Raw genomic sequence first — 20,868 nt, 5'->3', positions numbered from 1 at the left:
TACTCGGTCTCATTGCCTGATCTAAATGCAAGAGAGCGAGCACGCAGCATGTAATGTACCTGACTGTTTATCCAGGGCTTCTGGTTTCGAAACTTCCTGATTTGTGTGGTGGGCACGATGTTATCGACACAAGTGCTGATGTACCCAATCACATACTCAGCATAATCCTGTACGCTGACGGAAGAGTCCTCCAGAGTGGCTGCAGCTTCAAACACATCCCAGTCTGTCAGAGCAAAACAGTCCTGCAAGGTGCTCTCAGTCTCTGGGGTCCAGAGTTTAACCTGTTTGGTGACAGGGTGTGCTTCTTTCAGTCTTTGCCTGTAAGCCGGGTACAGGAAGTGGGGGCGGGGTGCAGCCCTGTATGCACCACGTTATTGTAAACAAGATCCAGAGTGTTCTTATCACAGGTGGCAATGTCCACATGCTGGTGGTATTTGGGGAATACAGTCCGTAAACTACACTGGTTGAAGTCCCCAGCAACAATAAAAACAGCGTCAGGATGAGCCGTTTCTAACGCGCTGATGACGTCATGGAGTTTGCCGAGTGGTGGAGTGGCGTTAGCTCCATGTAAATAGCGGCCAAAAACACAGCAGTAAATTCCCTTGGTAGATAATAAGGATGGCACTTCAGCAGTAGAAACTCCACATCTGGCGAACAGTGTTCATCAACCGCCTGTATATCTCCGCACCACGAGTTGTTGACAAACACACACCTCCCCCTTTAGCCTTATCGGACGCGGCCGTTCGATCGCCTCGGTGAACAGAGTGAACAGTAGCTGAATGGCGTCCTCTGGGACTTTGTCTGAGACAATCATTTAGAGTGTGCTGTGCAAAGATGTCAATCTTTGCTTAAGATCTCACAACTGGGTGTATGTCCAGGAGTCGGTACATTTGAATTCATTTTGATAGCCCTCTCTCCCTACTCTACTATGCTCATCTGCCATTAATAAATATTAGATGACGGTAAATAAAAAGCTGCAAAATATCAAAGCAAACAGAAATAATTGAAGTTCTTATATTAGAAATGGGGCTCAAAAACCTTTAGAAGGGAATTCTCTGTACTGCTGCCAGTGCTGTTCTGTAGGACATGTCGACAGCAACATAGTTCTAGTATAAGATATTCAGATAAGCTTGCATACTGTAGATTTACTATTGTTCAGACTATTTTCTATTTTACTTTTTTATTTTCACAAATTGAATATGCCAGGACTCACGTCGTTTCTCAGAGTAGGGGTAGAGCAATACCGGAATTTTTCTGTAGAAAAACAATTTAACTGCATATTTTTTTCATGTTTTCTTTCCTCCTTAAAAGCTTTGCACATGGTCATCTCATGGTCATTATGCTAGTCTGCTCATCCTCTCACTCATTCTAAAACATTGAAAAGACATTAACCAAACCGGTTAGACTTTTTGAGAAATCCCATGCTTTATTATTTTAGAATTCAGAAAACATCCGGATGAATCCAGATGTTACCATGCAACAGGAAATATTTGAAAGGCGACTCTGTTGGACTATTAAAATAAAAACTGTTGACATTTAATGCTGATTTAACAACTTTAAACTGTAATTACTGCAGGAATATTTCGTACTTCTCGACTCTGACAAAGATAACGAGACATTTGCATATTCCTCCAAGTGCAAGCTATGAAGTATTCTACCCGGTGTCTGTACATGTATTTGATAGTTTAGATGGCCCATTAACCAACTTCTTTGCCACATAACACTGTAAAGTTTGTTTAACTAAGGGTACAATATGATACCCTGAATAATCAAGGTAACAGTCTCATTGAAAACACTAAAGATGTCTTGTGTTTTTTTTTTGTTTGTTTTTTTTTGTCTGCAAATATTGATGTGAAATAGTCTCTAAAAATTTTTTACACACAATTTGTGAAATATTGTGAAGTGCAAGCCAGCTTATAGTAGTTGCTTTGCTAGTTTTCAGAAAGCACGCTACATGACAGCATCCTGATAGCAGTGTGTGTGTGTGTGTGTGTGTGTGTGTGTGTGTGTGTGTGTGTGTGTGTGTGTGTGTGTGTGTGTGTGTGTGTGTGTGTATACACACACACACGCAGCTAGCAGCATGCCATATAGCCATTTTGTCCAGGGTTTAAATCGGTCTTTAGATCTTTGTTGCATATCATATTCCACTTATCTCCCCTGTTTTATTTCCGCAATTAACTTGTCTATCTAATAAAAGCAGGAATGTCTCCTAAAAAATTATAAAAAAGATCTGTGTCAGACAACTTTACAGCATGTCAAGGACTGTATTTCTCATCATCATTTTGTTTTGTGATCGGTAGTATTTTTCAGCTCTTTTGCTTTAGGCAAGGGTTGGCTTGTCTCACTTACTATAAGGACATTAGGGCTGTGAGCCTTTTGGCAAATTAAGTAATTTAAATTAGCAGTGAAAAACATAATCATCCTGAGTATGCAATGTACATTTGCTTTAGTGCTGCATGAGTAATTTAATTGTAGTTAACATATCACAGCCTGTGCGATTATATAACCGCAAAATCCTTCAATATAATTTAAATGACACAACAGCCTATTCTGAGTTTTTCCTACCATATGAAATCTTGGATACAGCATTCTATTGTTGTTGCAGAGTGTCTTAAGCATTAAGGGGGTATATTTGAATGAATATAAAAACTATAGTTTGAGAGGGCAAGTGAAGTGCATCATACAGTTGCCCGATCAGGCAAGTACTGACAGCCAGCAGAGATGATTGTTAAGTGTATGCTGTGGAAAGATTCTTTAGTCTTCAGTTATAAGACCCAGTCACTTCCAGTCGTTAGCTACAGCTTTGCCTGAACGTAATATTGTTTTAAAAAGTCATTTTAACTTTTTCCTTTGCAGGTTTTCTAGTTCGAATTTGCCTCACATCGATATCCATGTTTTTGCTGCTTTTTTTTAGTCTTTTGTTGATTTAAACAAAAATAGTTAAGGTTAATGGTCAAAGTTGGTTTTGGCATAAGAGCATGCAAAAATTTTACATTTTTGCAGGATTTGGGGGAGTGTCTCTCTCACCAAAACATCAAGTCATTCCTAACCAGTTAAGTATATTGTCCCCAGTTTACTAAAATAAATGCATCACTGTAGAACTAAACTGTAAAAACAAAAATTCTCACTGATATATGGTACAGTGATGCAACTTAGACACATTTTATATACTCACTAAACAGTTCTTTTATGTATAAATATTTGTTTAAATTAGTATTCTATAGGTTTTTTCAAACACTTACTTTCAAACATGTACGCTCAATTATACGTATGTTAATCTTTAATTTATGATAATTTATTTAGGTTTATCTTTCACCTATAACCTGTTTTTGTATCTACACCTGCAGAACTGGAATGCTAGCTATATCAGAAAGCACATCATGATTAGCAATCAGTGATATAGAGACACAGATTAGTGTCTCTATATCACTCATTAGAGGAATAGATTAGTCAACAAGCCGCAGTGGTGGAAAGTAGACTGCTGGTACAGCTGAAATTCCCGCTCTTCTGTTTCTGATGACTGTTTAATGGGGGATTTAAGAAATGACCATTATTGGCCGTTAACTCACAGATCTTTTTGGGTGTGTGTAACTTTAAGTAACTAGCACCGATGGCTCCACTAAAGTAGTTTCACTTTACACAAGTTGTCTGCCACGGACACTTGGTTGTGTTTAACAGCTGAGGTCTGCCCTCCCTCATTCACAGAGTGAGAGAAGAAGCTGCTCCAGAAACAGTACTGTCAGATCTGCTAATCTCATTGGTATTTTGAAGAATTTATATCCTTAGTACAGAAATTTTTTAATCTTTGCATGACCTACGTAAAAATTAAAATCCAAAATGTTCAGTTAAAGCGTTTTGATCCCAGTAATCAGCTTTTAAATACAGTGCACGTTATGAAGAGTGCAGACAGGACAACCAGCAAAATATTTTATATTTTTTATGTTTTATTTTTAGATTCGGACAGTTTGCTTTGTGCAGCTCCACTGTGTCTCTCTCTGCAGTATCACTAGTGAAACACACCCTGCCCCCCAAAAAATGTCAGGAACAACATTTTCTATTGCTGTACAGTTAAAATCAGTGAGTCACACTTCCAGCATCCAGGTTACTACAGTGCATTTAAATTCGTTTCTGGATTACCTGACAGTGTCTCTTTGTTGTGAATAGGCGCTATAAAAAAATAAAGTTGAATTGAATTGAAAGTTGAATTACATTCGACTTCTCCGCTAATTTTGCTGTACATGAGAACACGTGACCATGTTAACTATAAACAACATGTCTGTCAATATTTCAACAGAAGAGGAGTTATTAGTCACCACATTAAAGCACTTGCAGGTGCTTTTGACTCTGCTGATGCATCTCTCATTTAAGACAAAACCATCAGCTCTTGTTTTGTTGTCTCAGTAACACCCTATTTGTTAAGCTTCAGCAGCGGCTCAGTGTTACTAATGCCTTTCACTTCTGCCTACTGTCAGAACAAATGCCATCTGGAAGTCAGATAGAAATCAGGAATTAACCTCTGAACTGCTACAGAGCCTCTGTTGCTTGTGGCAACTCTCATAAGGACGGCTGACACTAAGCATGCCATGTCCAGTTTTTATACTGTCTTATAGTTTTACTACTAGTGCGTGTACATGGCTAAATGGAGCTTGTTTAAAACTCGCCTCAAGGACACCCCTTTCCTGCACTATGCCATGCTTGATGTAGCAGAGACCATGACTCTTGTGGCCCACACCCATTAAGTGTGGAGGGCATCTGAACATTTGAGCTTAATTAAAAAGTTACTATGAAATTCTCATCATGGTAATTACTTCTGACCTGCCAGTATTTGACTGAAGCTGCAGTGCTTGAGTGAGTTGGCTCTGCCTCTGTTCTGTAGTGAAGACTAAAGCTGAACATGGTGAAATAAATTCACAGATATTTGTAAATTAAGCCTGTGTTAGCACAAGTGTTTGTGCCATTTGTTTTAAAGTACAGAAATTTAGAGTACGTGCAGTGCTGGTCCAAGCCCGGCAGAAATTGGGGAGGGTTGCTTCAGGAAGGGCATCTGGTGTAAAAACTAAGCCAAATCAACATGCGGACAATGATCTGCTGTGGCAAACCTGAACTCACGGGATAAACCGAAAGGATAAAAAAAAAAACAAGTAATTTGTGACAGGAAGATTTTTACTTTCTTACTTTCCTGTTTTCCACCCTCCTGCTGAAAGTTCTGTTGCACTTAAGCACATACTTGAATTCTCCTTACATTCATAACACACATGCAATAATGCATGAGAGTTTGATATGAAAGCTTAGTTAAATGTAGCAGGCACATCATTGAAGCACACAGTTTTCATTCAAACTGTAAAGACAGCTGTGAGAGAACAGGAGTGGTTAAAAGACCCTTGGACAAAGTACATAGGAAGGCTTCATATCTATCTATGTTGTTTACCACGTTGAGGACCTCCCACTTACGTTAATAATTTCCTGGTTTCCATGCTGTAAAATAACTTCCATCATAGTCGCCGTGTCTAAAGATACAAGGATGATATATGGGTTATTGAGACATCTTCCCACTCCAGCATTATCTGAAATTATGTTAATTGGTTTTACCAGCCCTTGGGACCGGCACGGGTGGCCTTTGATGGTTGGTTGGGTGGGATTCGATCCCGTGGTCTTCTGCTTCCCAATCTGATACCCTTTGAGCCAACAGGCCCCCTGGTATTTCACATGAACTTCTACTTGTGTGTTTTGTGGCTGTGTAATAAATTACAAAATACATTTTTCTAAATCGATTAATATAAAATAAAATAAAATACTTGCTCTTCTGTCACTCAGATGCCTGCATGTGTGTTGGCTTTGCTAGTCAACCAGCTAGAATAATAGCAGCTGTAGCAGGTGGAGACAATGAAATAAAACCAAAGAAAAGTTATGTTGCCTCAGTGATATGGAAATGGCAGGCGTATTAGTTTCTTTCTCTTTTGCATTTCTTCCTGCGTGGGCTTTACATTAAAATAAAGTAACACTGTGTCTCCATAGACACCATTGTGATAGCCATCTGTTACCAACAGCTTCTGTTTAAATGGTGCTGTTGATACATTCATGTATATTACTAAGTGAAGGTCGTCGGTGTTTTAGAAGCATTCAAATCCCAATATGCAATTAAACTGCATAGGACTTTTTACTTATTTTATTTAGTTTTGTTGCACAGCTGCTCAAAGTGGTATACTTTAGTGTTAACAATAAAAGGAGAGAGTAAAAGGAGAAAGTGTGTTTCTAGTGTTTTTTTTTTTAAATTATTTTTAAATCATGCGGCACAGTGTCGCAAAATTTTATATTAAAAACAAAATTCTAAAATGGAGAATGTGACTGAAATCTGAGGTGATAATCCAGATTATGTCAGTTTTTCTTGTTATGTAGAATTAATGCAGTAGTCTATGGATGTAGAAAAATTCATACTTGCCTGGACCTCAACAAGTGTTTACACCCAGCAAACAGTGTGGTTTTTGTCTCTCTTTTGTCCCTCAGATATCTGGAGTCTCGGTGTGATCCTCTTCATGTTGGTATGTGGCCAGCCACCTTTCCAGGAAGCTAATGACAGTGAGACCCTCACAATGATCATGGACTGTAAATACACTGTACCAGCCCATGTCTCCAGTGCCTGCAAAGAGTAAGTAGTGCAGTTGCAGTATTTACACATTAAACTGCTTTGTCTATTCTGTTTTTATGGATATTATAACGTGTTAGAACAAGATTTTTTTATATTTTCTGATTTCTGTTGTACTGTAATTACAACTATGTCTCTGCATGTGTACACATACATTGTACACATACACAAGACCTGGTCATAGTTTACGTAGACTAAATTGTACTGTGGGTGCCCTAGTCACCTTGTCTGCAAAACATGTTTGAACACAATCGGTCCCCTAGCATATCATCTTCTTACCGTTTTTTTTTTCCGAGCCCAAATGAGTCACAGCTTGTTATTCCTATCCAAAAAATGAACTACCATTTAACGCAAAAAACATGTAAAAGGATCTTCCCACGGTCTTTGGATGGCTGGAAATTTTGACTCACGATATTGTCAGTCAGCGTTCGCTGTTTCAGAATGAAACTTACTCTGTAAAGAGAATGGTAGTGTTGTCCAAATAGTTTAGTTCAAATAAATTTACCAAATATTACCATCAGACAATTGTAAACCAACTTTTCCCAGTGGTTCTGGATTGCGGTGATCTGCATAATAAACTGGAGGGCAGTTGAACACAGCAGTAGCCACACTGATTTATTCCAGACCCTGCAGACCAATTTGCTCCAGTACCTGGCAGAAAGTAAAAGCCTTCAAGCAGTTTGAGCAGCCCAGCTTCACAGCATTACAGTCGAACTGCAGACAACACATTCCACTCTCAACATCACTTACGCAGTTTGGCAGATACATTAGCAGTTGTATAATTAAGCATGTGTGTTAGTAGATCACACTGTTAATTTTGTAATAATTATTCTCTCAAGGCTCACTGGGAGAATTCTTAAGATCTTATCTGGATAGTTATTTCACCAACTGTGTTGGCCAAGATTAAGAAAGCAAAAACTAAAATGTATGATTTTTAACTTCACCCGATTTGTTGTTGATGATGATTTTCTCAGGTTAAGGAGACACCAGACCCTCTTTACAGTACATCCACTGTTGACTGCATGAAAATTATGTCTTTGCTTTCTCAAGTAATTTCCTATGTATCTTACTATAGCATTTAATTTGTGGTTTAAAACTCTTAGAAGACTTGGATATGACAGTCAAACACATCATGTGGTGTAAAGAAGATCTGATTAGACAAAAAGGTGAAAAATAAAGCTTCAGTGTTTTTAGATTATTCAGATATGGCCAAACGTGTTGGCACTTAATGGAAAACTTAATTTTAATTGGCATTACCTGTTCTCCAGACTCTTTTTAACACACTAGTCATTTTTCAATGAATCAATATGTAAAAAAAAAATATTGAGATGGCCTTTGTGTGTGTGTGTGTGTGTGTGTGTGTGTGTTTGTGCGCGCGCACATATATAAAAACTCCAATTAAAAAAAGTTGGGACGATGTATAAAATGTAAACTAAAACAGAATGCAATGATTTGCGAATCTCATTAACCTGTATTCGATTCACAATAGACCATAAACAACATATCAGGTTGAAACTGAGATGGGGTATGATTAATAGCTGAAAAAATAAGTAAAAAAATTGGACACCCTAACATCACTGTAGAAATGAGGGTGGGAGAAAGAGGAAGAGAGACAGAACAGCTGTACCCTGTATGGGATCAACCTCAATTCTGACTTTGTAGTGTGAGAAACAACAAGTTGGCATGTTAAAAGCAGCTGGTCTGTGTGATGTGGTCCTGTGGTCTGGATGTAATTGTGCAACCACAAATTGGACTAAAGCCTCTACTTTTGGTAAATGGAAATGATATATGATGATACAAGCTTCATATATATTGTGAAATTAACGCACATGTTATTTTTTTCTGATGTTTCAGTCTAAGAAAGTTTACAGAATGTCCAACCAAGTAAACATAAAGCACAGTGCCTCAGTCATTTAGTCAGTTACATCATGTACACTGTCTTTTTAAATCCCTATTATATTTAATTCAATAATGGTATTAAAAAGTACTGGTGTCGGACTGTTGGTCTAAATCCTCTTCTTGGCCTTGGTTATTACTTATGGTATTTGATGTGGTTGAACTTGACTGTGTTAGACTGATGTGGTCTATGTAATTACATTTTGTATTGAGGTATAGACTAGGGCAGGAGTATTTAAGCTTTGAATGTTCCGTGAGCACACTGACCTCAATAACTGTCCAATAGAAGACATTTTAAACCACAAGGAATCTTTAGGGCAGACACTGGGCCAAACCAGACATAAAACGGCCCTTGCGCAAAGAGGTGGTGAAGAATGGGGGGAAAAACGGCCTAATCTCTAAAAGTGGGAAGGCTTATTAGAAACTTGCCTAAGAAGCCACCAAGTTATAGCAAGTGAAGCTATAACTGCTTCCAAAGGGCATTCTCCCCCCCCCCCAACACAACTACACTAGGCCTCCTCAATATCCCACAGAAGGGCTGCTGTGCTTTGTAGCCTTAACCAGGCTTGGTTGTTCTGTCTTCCTCATCTCCTAAGAAAACTTTTTCTTGATGATCCAGATCCAATGATACAGACTGATACATGTAATGCTAATTGAGGTTAATAGTCTCTCCAGCTATTTATCATTATTTATCAGAATGACCATTTTTAAGCTGATTTGGTCAGGTCTTTTTAGAAGATACAGTAGAAGCAAGAGTTCAGCTGTTTTCTACAACTTGTCTTTCTCCTTATGTCAAACACATTCTTTAGGTATATGTGACAAAAGAGTGTTTTGTGGCGTAAAAGCACTTTTGATCTTGTCGGTATTTTTGATTTGATGCTGTAGGGGACTGAGTGGGTTTAATCTGCGTGAGAAATGGCACTGGCACTCTGTTCAGAATGTGAAGTCAAACTATTTATTTCCACACACGTTACACATCACAGTATTTTTAGAAACCAGAAATAAATGCTCATCTCCTGAGTTGAAGGGGGAAATCAGACTAGATTAAAGCGCTAAGCTGAGGCAGCTGTATGCAATCTGATGGACTTGGACTTCCTCTTAGATTTTTTCCCCAGGCTTCTGCAGTTGTTTCAAGCCACTAGTGTTAACTCATGTGTAAAGAAAATCTATTTAAGTTATCATAGAACTTTATCTTATTTTATATTTTAATGGCAGGAAGTTGTCCAGTCCACAGAATTCTGAAAAAGCACAGATTTGTTCCTATATGGGCAAGCATGGACATTTTAAAAAAGTATTTATGTATTCTGGAAATTTATCGCGTTAGAAGCTTAAGTGTATTGTGCAGTAATTGCAGGGTCAGCAAATGATCCCCAGCTCTTTCTGTTCATGTCAAAGTGCCCCTAGCAAGAAAGTGGTCCCCAAGATGCCCTGTTGCATGGAAAAATGCCAGCTTAAGCATTACCACTTTTACCAATTTCTTGACTTGTCCCTGAAGTTTCTCTGTTTAGAATGTTTCTGGGGCGGCTCGTCCTGTCACACATCGAAGTGTCCTAGAGCAAGACACCAGACCCCAGCTTAGTTGCTCCCGGTGATTGTAGACAGGTCACCATCTTTATCAGCCGTTGGATGCTTTGGGGAAATATAAATAGGGACTATGTTGCCATGGAGACATTGACATGGTGGGCTAGAATATTTTTAACTTTTTATTTTTCTGGAAAATGACAATGTTACACTGCTGAATTGGCATTTAGTGTTGGCAATGTAGACACACATCTGTCAATGGATTAGTTAAATACACAGGAAAGAGGAAAAGAAATACAATAAAAACAAAACTTGTCTTGATTTGTTTCTGTTTTCTAAGAAATTGTATCGGTCGCAATGGATATTGGTATTAATGATATTCTCTCAAGGCAGTCAGTCACTGTATATGTATCATGTCTGTGTTTTTTATATTTCACTTGATTTATGGCTCCAGAGAAGAGGATGAATTTAGATACGGCTGCGTCTTTCACTTCATGCAACTTGTTTGCCTCAGGTCTGTTTCTTCGTACCCCCTGGACGACATTGTTGAAAGAGCGATCTGCAAAGTTTTGTAGACTATTAATGACTAAATGGTAATGTAACTATGTCAGTCTGTCTATTTCAATATTTTTATATGCATTGCATTCATAAAGTTTTCAAATCCCCTTCACTTTTTTCAGTATTATGTTGCAGCCTGATACTGCAATTGTTTAAATTAATTTTGTTTCTCAGTAATCTGCACTCAGTACCCCATGATGACAAAGTGAAAGCAGACTTTTAGAAACGTCTGTAAAACTGAAATGGAAAAACTGAAATATCACATGCACATAAGTAATCAGACCCTTTGCAACAGCACTTTAGGTGCCTCCTGTTTCTCTTGATCATTGCTTAGATTGTTCTACACCTTCACTGGAATCCACCTGTGTTAAATTAAATTGATTGACATTTAGAAAGGCACACACCTCTCTATAGGAAGCCTCACAGCTGACAATGCATACTGTCTCAGAACAAAAGCCATGAGGTCAAAGGAGCTGCCTGCAGAGCTCAGAAACAGGGTTATTGCATCCCACAGATTTGGTAAGCACTGTGGCCTCCATAATTTTTAAATAGTTGAAGTTTTGCACAACCAGGACTCTTCCAAAAGCTGGTCACCCACTCAAACAGAGCAACTGGGGGAGAAGGGGTTTAGTAAGAGAGGTGACCAAGAGTAGGTTAAGAGTGGCTAGAGGCAAGCCTCTCCTCAGTGCAAAGTACATGAAAACTCAGTTTGTTTGATGGCCTCTCAGACTGTGTGGAACAATATTTCCTTGTCTGATGAAACCAAGATTAACCTTTATGGTTTCAGTTCTAAACTTTATATCTAGCGGAAACCACTCATCAACTGCCCAATACCATCCCAACACTGAAGCATGGTGGTGCCAGCATGATGCTGTGGGGGTGTTTTTCAGCAGCAGGGAGTGTGAGACTGGTCAGGGTTGAGGGAAAGCCGAATGGAGTAAAGTACAGCAATATCCTCAAGGAAAGCGCTGAGGACCTCAGACTGGGCCGAAGGATCACTCTCCAACATGACAACAATTCTACGTACACGATAGACACAGGACTGACTTAGGGACAACTCCTAGTGTGGCCCAGCCACCGAATGTCCCCATCCAACCTGACTGAACTTGAGAGGATTTGCAAAGAAGAATGGCAGAAAATCCCCCAATGCAGTTGTGCAATGCCTGTTGTGTCATCGAAAAATCGAGGATGTAATTGCTGTCAAATGTGCTTGAATTAAGTACTCAGTAAACGGTCTTCTGTACATGTGGTATTTCAGTTTTTTTTTTTTATTTACTGAGTGTAGATCAATGAGGAATTTTTTTTTAAATGATTGTAGTATTAACCTGCAACATAACAAAATTGAAAAAAGTGAAAGGGGTCAAAAAACTTTTAGAATTCACTTTATATTCACTTTTTTCTCTTTTATATTATTTACAATTCCAGTTAATTCTGGAAAAAGAGCTTAATGTGTCATTTGGAAATGATTTGGCAACAAACTAGATTTGAATCTGACACTCTGAATTTGTTCCACCATGGCAAACACAAATGACATCAGTATGAGGAGGTCATGCCAGATGTTGGAAAAGAAATTGCGACAAAATACAATTTGCTAAGCAGTATTTGACCTTGGTTGATTGTTTAAAGAAACCTTTTAATACAAGAAAAGCTAATGGGTAATAGGACAGGTTTCTGGTCTTGACTTTGCCCCTGTCTGTCCACTAGTAATAATGATCTGGATCTTTGGGTTTTAAGTCTGTCCAATTTTAAACCACCAGGTTTGATTTTCGATGCTTTCTTCTTCAGAACAGTCCTATTGTGAGCTGCTTTGTGTGTCACTGATTCAACACAGTATTACATTTTTAGGCAAAGTCTGTCTGTGTTTATTCTATTTTCTCACTCCTTCTCTCTCTGTCCCCTGTTGTCATCAAAATGATTTTACACGCCTCACTTCATTAATTATTCACCATCTTGCTGATGTGATCCTCTGCCTTTCAAGCTTTGCTTGATTTTGTCATCCCTCAAATGAATATGTTGCTTTCATACAGTAGCTAGGTATGGGATTTTATAGCTTTTAATCAAATTGGTCTGTTAAATTTAGATGTTACATTTTTAAAATTCCCTGTTTTGTGTCAAGATGGAACTTTAATTTCTTATTTTTTCCCAGTCATGGTAATAACAGCAAGTAATTTAAATTGTGAATTATTTACATATGTGTGGTAGTGCTTTGCCCACATGCCAGTGCTCTGGGACATTTACTTACCCTGTCTTTGCTCATAAACCTTCTCAATTGGAGCTTTAATGCAGCTGCTGAAACACAGGAAGCTCGAAGAAAAAACAAAACAATGCAGAAATAATTTACATTCAACTATTGTCAACATTCAGTGAATATCAGTGAAAGTGATGAGGTTTTTCATTCAAAAAGCACATATTACAATCATCACACATTTGTATACATCATCAATCTTATATTTTTCTTTTCTGATTCCCGGAGAGAGTGGGGAGGCATCGCAGTGTGAATGACTGATGAATAAATGAATGACTTAATAAGGGGCTCATTCACCAATGAGCTTAATAAATCTTGTGCCCATCTCAGCATGATATGTGGATGGTAATCGTGGTGACTAGTTTTTGGATACAATCGCAGATAAATAGAACACTACATTCCTTCATTTCATAAAATGAGTAAAAGAAAAAATCTGACTTTGATTTAGATATTTAGTTCAAATTTATTTCTGAATGTTTGTAAGGGACACTTACAGCTAAAACTAAGGCCGTCTAAGCCAACTCTTTGACAATTCTTATATTCTGATTCACTTTCATGAAGATGATAATGTGCAGTTTGGTTTGGAAGAGATTTAGACGTTGATTCATCGGTATGATCACTGTCCATTCTTCTACAAAAAGGTGTTTCTGTACTAGCTTTATTGATATAAATATTAACAACTCCTGTTAGTAAAATGCACCACAACTCAACATCATTAAACACAAAAGATTCCAAAATGTTCACATTTGAAAAATACAGGTGAATCAGTCTTCATGAACGTATGATTTATTAGACTTGTAGTTTTAACTTTGTGTACCCAACCATGTATGTGTATTTTAGATAGATATTATCGTTGCCGCTATACAAGTAATAGTTTTATTAAATTAAATACCGTAAGTAATACCGTAATCACTTGACCACAGATGTAAATACATAAATAAAAAATAATGTTTTGCAGGCCAGCTTAAGGAAAAAGAACATAAAGTAGCATTTAGGTGACCTTATTGTCGTGGAGCTTCTTTTCCCCACTAACCCAGACACTAATGGTAAAATACCATTGCCTTTTTGTCATCCCTATGGCATCTATAATTCCAAATAGTAGAAGTCGTTTAAAAATATAGGAGAGCATGAAAAGCTTCAGAGGCAGATTAAAAATGTTTTAAATTCCGATTCACCTGTATGATCACTTGATAAGTTACGCACAGTACAGGTCAACAGCAGCACCTTCCACAGTGATCATATAGCAGAAATAACACTTCCAAACCTGTTTCAAAATATATATTTTCCACAATATGACTTTTTGACTGAACCATGCAGCCCCACCCTTTTCAAGGTTGGCCTCCCACCACTCTAGACCACAGAAAGATGGGCTTGTCTCTTTTGACACATTTGCTGGTTGTGCTAATATCCCTTGAGCTCTTCTCGCATGTGGAAGTGATTAAATTTTTTTTGAGGTGCAAAATTTTCTTGAAATAACAGCAGATGGTCATTTTTATTGTTTTTACCATTATTAACATTCCTTTAAAAAAACAGTGATTTAATGTTAGTAAGAACACTTCATTGCTATGTTCACTGTTGTAAGGAAGTTGGGGAACTTAGTGTGACCAGCTTTCAAAAAACTGGACCTCTTCTTCTTTAGAGCTGAAGCTTTTATATCTAAATGGTACTCTATTTTGCATTCTATTTTATATATAATAATTACAATATACATATAGAATTGCTATTTGTATTGAATTATGTAATTAGTTATTCAACAAGCAAACCTTGTAGCAGTGTAGTGTTATCTGTGTGCTGGCTGTGGGCAGACAGTGAGGCCCTCCTAGCTGCTCCTGCTATTACCGTTGAAGACAGTTGTGGTCCTCAGGCAGCCCAGCTAGCTCTGACTAATCCCAGCGTGACCGACAGACAGCAAAACACTGCTCTGTCCTGTCTGTTAGTCTGTAGCCTCCACCCCATGGTCCACCCACCGTTTAGCACAAATTCATTTGGGGATTTAATAGAGCTGGAAAAACTGAATTCAATGAAGCCAAAATGAGGTGATGGGTGTGTGAGTGTGTGTCCTGTATGCCATATAATAAGTCAGTGAGTTTTCCAGTGAAGCAAATGTCCTAATAAGATTTGCATTTGTTTAAACACCTTTTTACTCAAATCATGTGCTACTATACTTTGTAGTATGAAACTAATCTTTCTGCACTTAAATGCATTTTTAATATTTATAATATATAATTGCATATGCAATTTCTAGAATAGGATGTTTGGCTTATGTCTGCCTTAAAATACAACTTAAAAAGATGGCTTATTTCTGGATATATGGTGATTTTTCTGCTTTAATTTTAGTTCACTTGATTCCACATCCCACATAATCCTATTTAATGGCAGCCTCAGATTTCAGCAGTGTCATTTGTACGGAATTTATGTTGCCAGATGACCAGCTGTAGTCCCACATCTCCAGGTCTGTCACAGCAAATGTCTCACAGTCTGTCACTGTACATTACTGTATACACAATCAGCAGGCATCTGGCTAAACTACAAAAAGAGAGTCCACCCAGGGAAACTGGTGGCACATTTACAAAGCCTTCTGCAAATGTCGGTCTGGGGTATAAAATGTAGTGAAGTTGTATCTTCTCAGTTCAACCAGCACCCATGAATGATAAAACTTTCATCATAGCACCAGTCAGTGGTGACTGGTGCTAAGTTCTACGTACCCATGAACATCCAAAAAGGCATATTGGAAGTAATCCAAAGAACCGATTTTAGTGATACCACTTAATTTCATTAAACCTAAATTTATTTGGAGATGTAAAAAAATTAGTCGGCTAGAGTGGGAGTGGTGTGACAATCCCTCCCACTCACTCATCGGTTGTTTTGCCCATATAGTCCTGATGGGCCTCTCAACCCAGGATAAAGGAGCAGGTAGTACGGCAGGTGGAGACCTTGTAACACCTGTGGAGCACTCAGACAGCACCAGTACTTTACTAGCATGCACAACACCTTAAACAAAACATTTAGGGAGGAAATCTAAAGTGTAGAAATTTTTAAAGCAGGCCAGATATTTAATAATAGTTATTCTAGCTGATATAATAAACCAGCATTTGTTAGTACCACAGTCAATGACACATCAATTTCTTGCATGTATTCTATAATTGTAAAATTAAGATCTAGTTAAAGCATTGTGGTCTTTCTCCTATTGTCTATCCCCCACCCCTCCCTATGGCTCCAGTCTGATAGACCGTATGCTCCAGAGGGACCCCAAACGACGAGCTTGCCTAGAGGAAATTGAGAGCCACACCTGGCTGCAGGGAGTTGACCCATCTCCAGCCACCAAATACAACACTCCTCTGGTCTCCCACAAGAACCTGTCTGAGGAGGAACACAACAGCATCATCCAGCGCATGGTGCTTGGAGACATCGCAGACAGAGAGGCCATAGTCGAGTAAGTTCAATTCAACTTTATTTATATAGCTCCAATTCACAACAAAGTCATCTCAAGGCACTTTGCAGAATAAAGTCAAGACTATAAAGATATATAGAAAATGCAACTATTCCCCCTCGAGCAAGCCCTAGGCAACATTGGAGAGAAAAAAACTCCCTTTAACGGAAGAAACCTCCAGCAGAACCAGGAGCAGGGTGGGCAGCCATCTGCCTTGACCAGTTGGGGTGAGTAAAAAGTGGAGAGAGAAAAGAAAAGAAAATGACTAAACGTAAATGTAAAACGATGTGCAATTGTGGGTGAGAGGAGAGGAGAGAGGGACAAGAGGAGGAAAGGAGCTCAGTGCATCTGGGGGAGGGTCCCCCAGCAGTCTAAGCCTATAGCAGCATAACTATAACTAACTAAAGCTTTATTAAAGAGGAAGGTTTTAAGCCTAGACTTAAAAGTAGAGAGGGTGTCTGCTTCCTGAATCTGAACTGGGAGCTGGTTCCACAGGAGAGGAGCTTGATAGCTAAAGGCTCTACCTCCCATTCTACCTTTTGGAAATTCTGGGAACCACGTACCAACCAAGTAGGCCTGCATTCTGAGATCAAAGTGGTCTACTGGGATGATATGGTGCTATGAGGTCTTCTATATATGATGGAGCCTGACCATTCAGAGCTTTATATGTAAGAAGCAGGGTTTTAAATTCTATTCTAGATTTAATGGGAAGCCAATGGAGAGAAGCTAGTGAAGGTGAAATATGATCTCTCTTGCTAATTCCAGTCAGCACTCTTGCTGCAGCATTTTGAATTGATTGCAGGCTCTTTAGTTACTGGGGCATCCTGAAAGTAGGGAATTACAGTAGTCCAACCTAGATGTAACAAATGCATGGACTAGTTTTTCTGCATCACTTTGAGATAGGATGCTTCTAATTTTGGCAATGTTCAGTAGTTGGAAGAAGGGTGTTCTAGAGGGTTGATGGTTGTTTATCCAGTCCGAATGATGCTATGATGCCCAACAGGAGCTTCCATGTGATGCAGAGGCAGGTTACTGGGTGGTACTTGGATGGGACCGCTCCCTTCTGGGGGCCCTTCAGGATCAGGACTTTGCAGCCTTCAGTTGCCCATTCAGGGTGGGTCCCGTCTACTAATGGCTTTTTAATTTGTGGTGCCAGGTGCTCATAGAGTAGGGTTAGCTTCTTTAACCAGTAGGCATGGATCAGGGCCTGGTGCTGTCCAGTTCTTCATACTTAACTCTCTTGGATGTCTGTCATTCTGATGGTTACTGGATGTTTTTCAGAAAGGTTTCTGTATTGGGCTCTTAAGTCCACCAGCTACTGGGTATTGTTGTTATGTGATGCCTCCTTCTCCCATATGCTTTTCCAGTATTCTTCAGTCTTCAATTGACTGCTCATCATTAAGTGAATTGCTTGCTATACATTATAGGTAGTTGGGGTGATTTGAGACCCAGCCAATCTGTGTCTCACTTTACTGTAAAACAGGTTTCACCTGGAGGAACTAAGTATGGTTGTAAGAAAAAGCCTTGTGTGCTGCCTCATATAGAAAGAGTGCTGCACACAGGAACAGTTAAGTAACTAACAGGACCATGGTCTTTGATTTCATAGTTGTGTTTTCAGGTTCACACTTGTTCTTGTCAGTCTTGTTTCAAAGATAAGCTTTTTCATTTTCTTCAGAGCTATTATCTGTGGTGTGATGAAGAAACACACACATGCAGCACAAAGTACTCTGTGTTGCTTTACTCACTGTGCACCTCTGCTCATCCTCCCTCTGTTCCTTTCAAAGCTACACTACAAATTAATTCTTATGTTACTATTTTACACATTCAGAAAGTGTTTGAATATGTGTTTATGTGTGTTGTTACATGCTGACAGGTGAACATAGAGGCATACAGGCATAGATGCTGTGCTCAAGTGTGGCTCAGTCAACGTAACAGTAAAAAGAGGGAAACCTCTATTATTCATGCTTTCCAAGGCCTGCTGACCTTAGTGGATCTGTTGTTTCATAGCTTGTATAGTATTGTGTTGCTTCAGTTTTTACTCTACTGTATAAAACAGTAGCTGCTTCATAAGCTGAGGTGTCTCCGAGCAGAAACCTTGATATCCATCACATAATGTGTACTACAAAGAAGTGCATCTCTCAAGTCTGGGAGGATTTCATTCACTACAAGACTCACTCAGCTGCAAACATGTAGTTTCATTGTATTTCATGCCTCAATACACAATGCCGCTGGTCAGTCAACTGGTTCCCCCCCCCCCCCTCGGTTCAAGTAAAGCCATACCAGATATATATTTAGCACTTCCAGACTATGATAAAGTTTAGATGTAGGTTTTTTACTTTGTGTACTAATCACAGTACATTCACCTCAGAAAGTATTAGTAGTAAGTTGTAAGTAAATGTTAATCATTATTATTAGATTAGCTTTTTTGGCAACTTTTAGAAGCTTCTCACGCCTGGAAGTAGAATATGTTCACTTCAGAATTTACATATTTGTGGAGTTAAAACTGTTCTAGTGGTTAGATTTGACAAGGAGCAGCAGTGTAAACAGCGACCAGAACCTACACTTGACAGTGTTTACCCTCCTTGTAAATGCTGCCAACATCGGGTTCCTAAAGCCATGGAGAGGAAATCAGGATCCTTTATTTCTGTGAGCAAGCGTCCTTTTTAAGGTGTACTATACATACTTAATTATCTATCATAGATCTCTCTTTTTTTTTTTTTAATAAAGCATGATGATTCAATGTTTTTGTTTTTGTTTGTTTGTTTTTTATTGTTTCCTGAAGTTGAATTAAAAATGGATTTGACCTGATGTCATTACCCTCCCTTACAGCTCTTAGTTACCAATTAACTTTTAACTTCACCTTTCCTAAGTCTTACTGTTGGGATGTGTTTTAGGTTGGGTTTCTTTATTTGTCTGCTGGGCGAGAAATTTGTTTTTGGAAAAAGGGTAGTGCTGCAGTGAAATACAAAAGCAAATAGACATACATAAATAATACATGTGGTGCCAAAACTTAAAATAAATACAGGTAACTATTTTGATAATTAAACATTGGTTTGAGTGATTTTGTAAACATTTTTGGGTTTCCAATGGTCAAATATAAGCTTTTTTTCCACATATGACAGAAAACTAAATACCTTTGGGTTTTGGATAAAAATTGATATTTAAAGACATCATCTGAAATTATAAGAGGTATTGATCAAGAAACTGGAGGGTGGCAGTGGCTCAATCGGTAAAGTAACCACCTGTTGACCTCAGGGTTGGTGGTTTGCTGTTTGACTCCCACTGACCATGTGTCAAAGTGTCCCTGGGTATGACACTGATCCTCCCCCAATCTGCGCAGCCATTAAAGTTGCGCAAGCCAAATCCTAAGAGAAGAATTATGATTAAAGAGGCTTTTGTCAGATTATTTGGCATAAAATCCAGTAAATGGTAAATGGTCTGCACTCATATAGCACTTTTATACCTATTGGAATGTGAATAAGAATAAGAAGGGGGACCTTGACTTTGATCTTATGGGATAAGCCAGAAGAGGAAAATCTACAACCCCAATTCCAAAAAAGTTGGAAAGACTTGTATGAAAACAGAATGTAATGATTTGAAAATCTCATCAACTCATATTTTATTCACAACAGAACATAAACACATCAGATGTTGAAACAAAAAAAAATTACAATTTCATAAAAATATATTAGCTCATCTTGAATTTGATGGCAACAACACATATTAAAAGTTGGAACAGGTGCAAGAAAAGGCTGGAAAAGTAATTGTGGCAAATAAAAAACAAATTGAGGATCATTTGTCAACTAATTACGTTAATTGGCCAAACTGTGCCAAAAAATTGTGGAAAAATGTAAGAAAAATTATCCTCAGTGTAAAATTGCAAAGAAGCTCCTACTAGTATGTAATGTCATTAAAAGATTCAGAGAATCAGTAGGAATCTATGTGCGCAATAGATGAAGGATGAAGGTCCAAATGGGATGCATGTGATCTTCGGGCCCTTAGACGTCCCTGCATTTAAAAACAGGCTTGATTTTCATCAGGTTCAGTCTGTGAACACAGTCCACTGTGCAATCCACAAAAAGCTGTATCATGCAAAGAAGAAGCCATATGTGAAAACAATCCAGAAACGCCGCCGTGTTCTCTGGGCCAAAGCTCATTTTCAATGGTCTGAGACAAAATGGAAAACAGTTTTATGGTCGGATGAATAAAAATTTTAAACTCGTTTTCGAAAACATGGATACAGTGTCCTGCAGACTTAAGAGGAGAGGGACCATCCAGCTTGTTATCAGCGGAGAGTTCAAAAGCCTGCATCTCTGATGTTATGGGGGTGCATGAGTGCCTGTGGCGTGAGCAGCTTCCACATCTGGAAAGGCTCCATCAACGCTGAAAATACAACATATGCTCCCATCTAGACAATGTCTCTTTCAGGGAAGGACTTACATACTACAGCAAGACCATTCTAAACCACATACTGCATCCATCACAACAGCATAGCTTCAGAGGAGAAGAATCCGGGTGCTAAACTGGCCTGTCTGCAGTCCAGACCTTTAACCAATAAAAATCATTTGGTGCATC

General features: G+C 38.6%; 1 protein-coding gene across 3 annotated transcripts in view; it reads left to right on the top strand.

The window, feature by feature from the left end:
* Positions 1 to 20,868, top strand: part of snrka (SNF related kinase a) — a 49,435-nt gene that overhangs the window by 17,363 nt on the left and 11,204 nt on the right. For all 3 annotated transcript variants that reach the window (XM_067511844.1, XM_067511843.1, XM_067511842.1), the window contains exons 3-4: positions 6,505 to 6,646; positions 16,084 to 16,296. In XM_067511844.1, coding sequence (XP_067367945.1) covers positions 6,505 to 6,646; positions 16,084 to 16,296 — 355 coding nt within the window. The remainder of the gene's footprint in view (positions 1 to 6,504; positions 6,647 to 16,083; positions 16,297 to 20,868) is intronic.

The sequence above is a fragment of the Channa argus genome, chromosome 7 (genome assembly GCF_033026475.1).
Source record: "Channa argus isolate prfri chromosome 7, Channa argus male v1.0, whole genome shotgun sequence".
In the NCBI taxonomy this organism is placed as follows: domain Eukaryota; kingdom Metazoa; phylum Chordata; class Actinopteri; order Anabantiformes; family Channidae; genus Channa; species Channa argus.
Note: the sequence above shows the minus strand (reverse complement) of the source record. Positions and strands in the feature narration are given on the sequence as shown.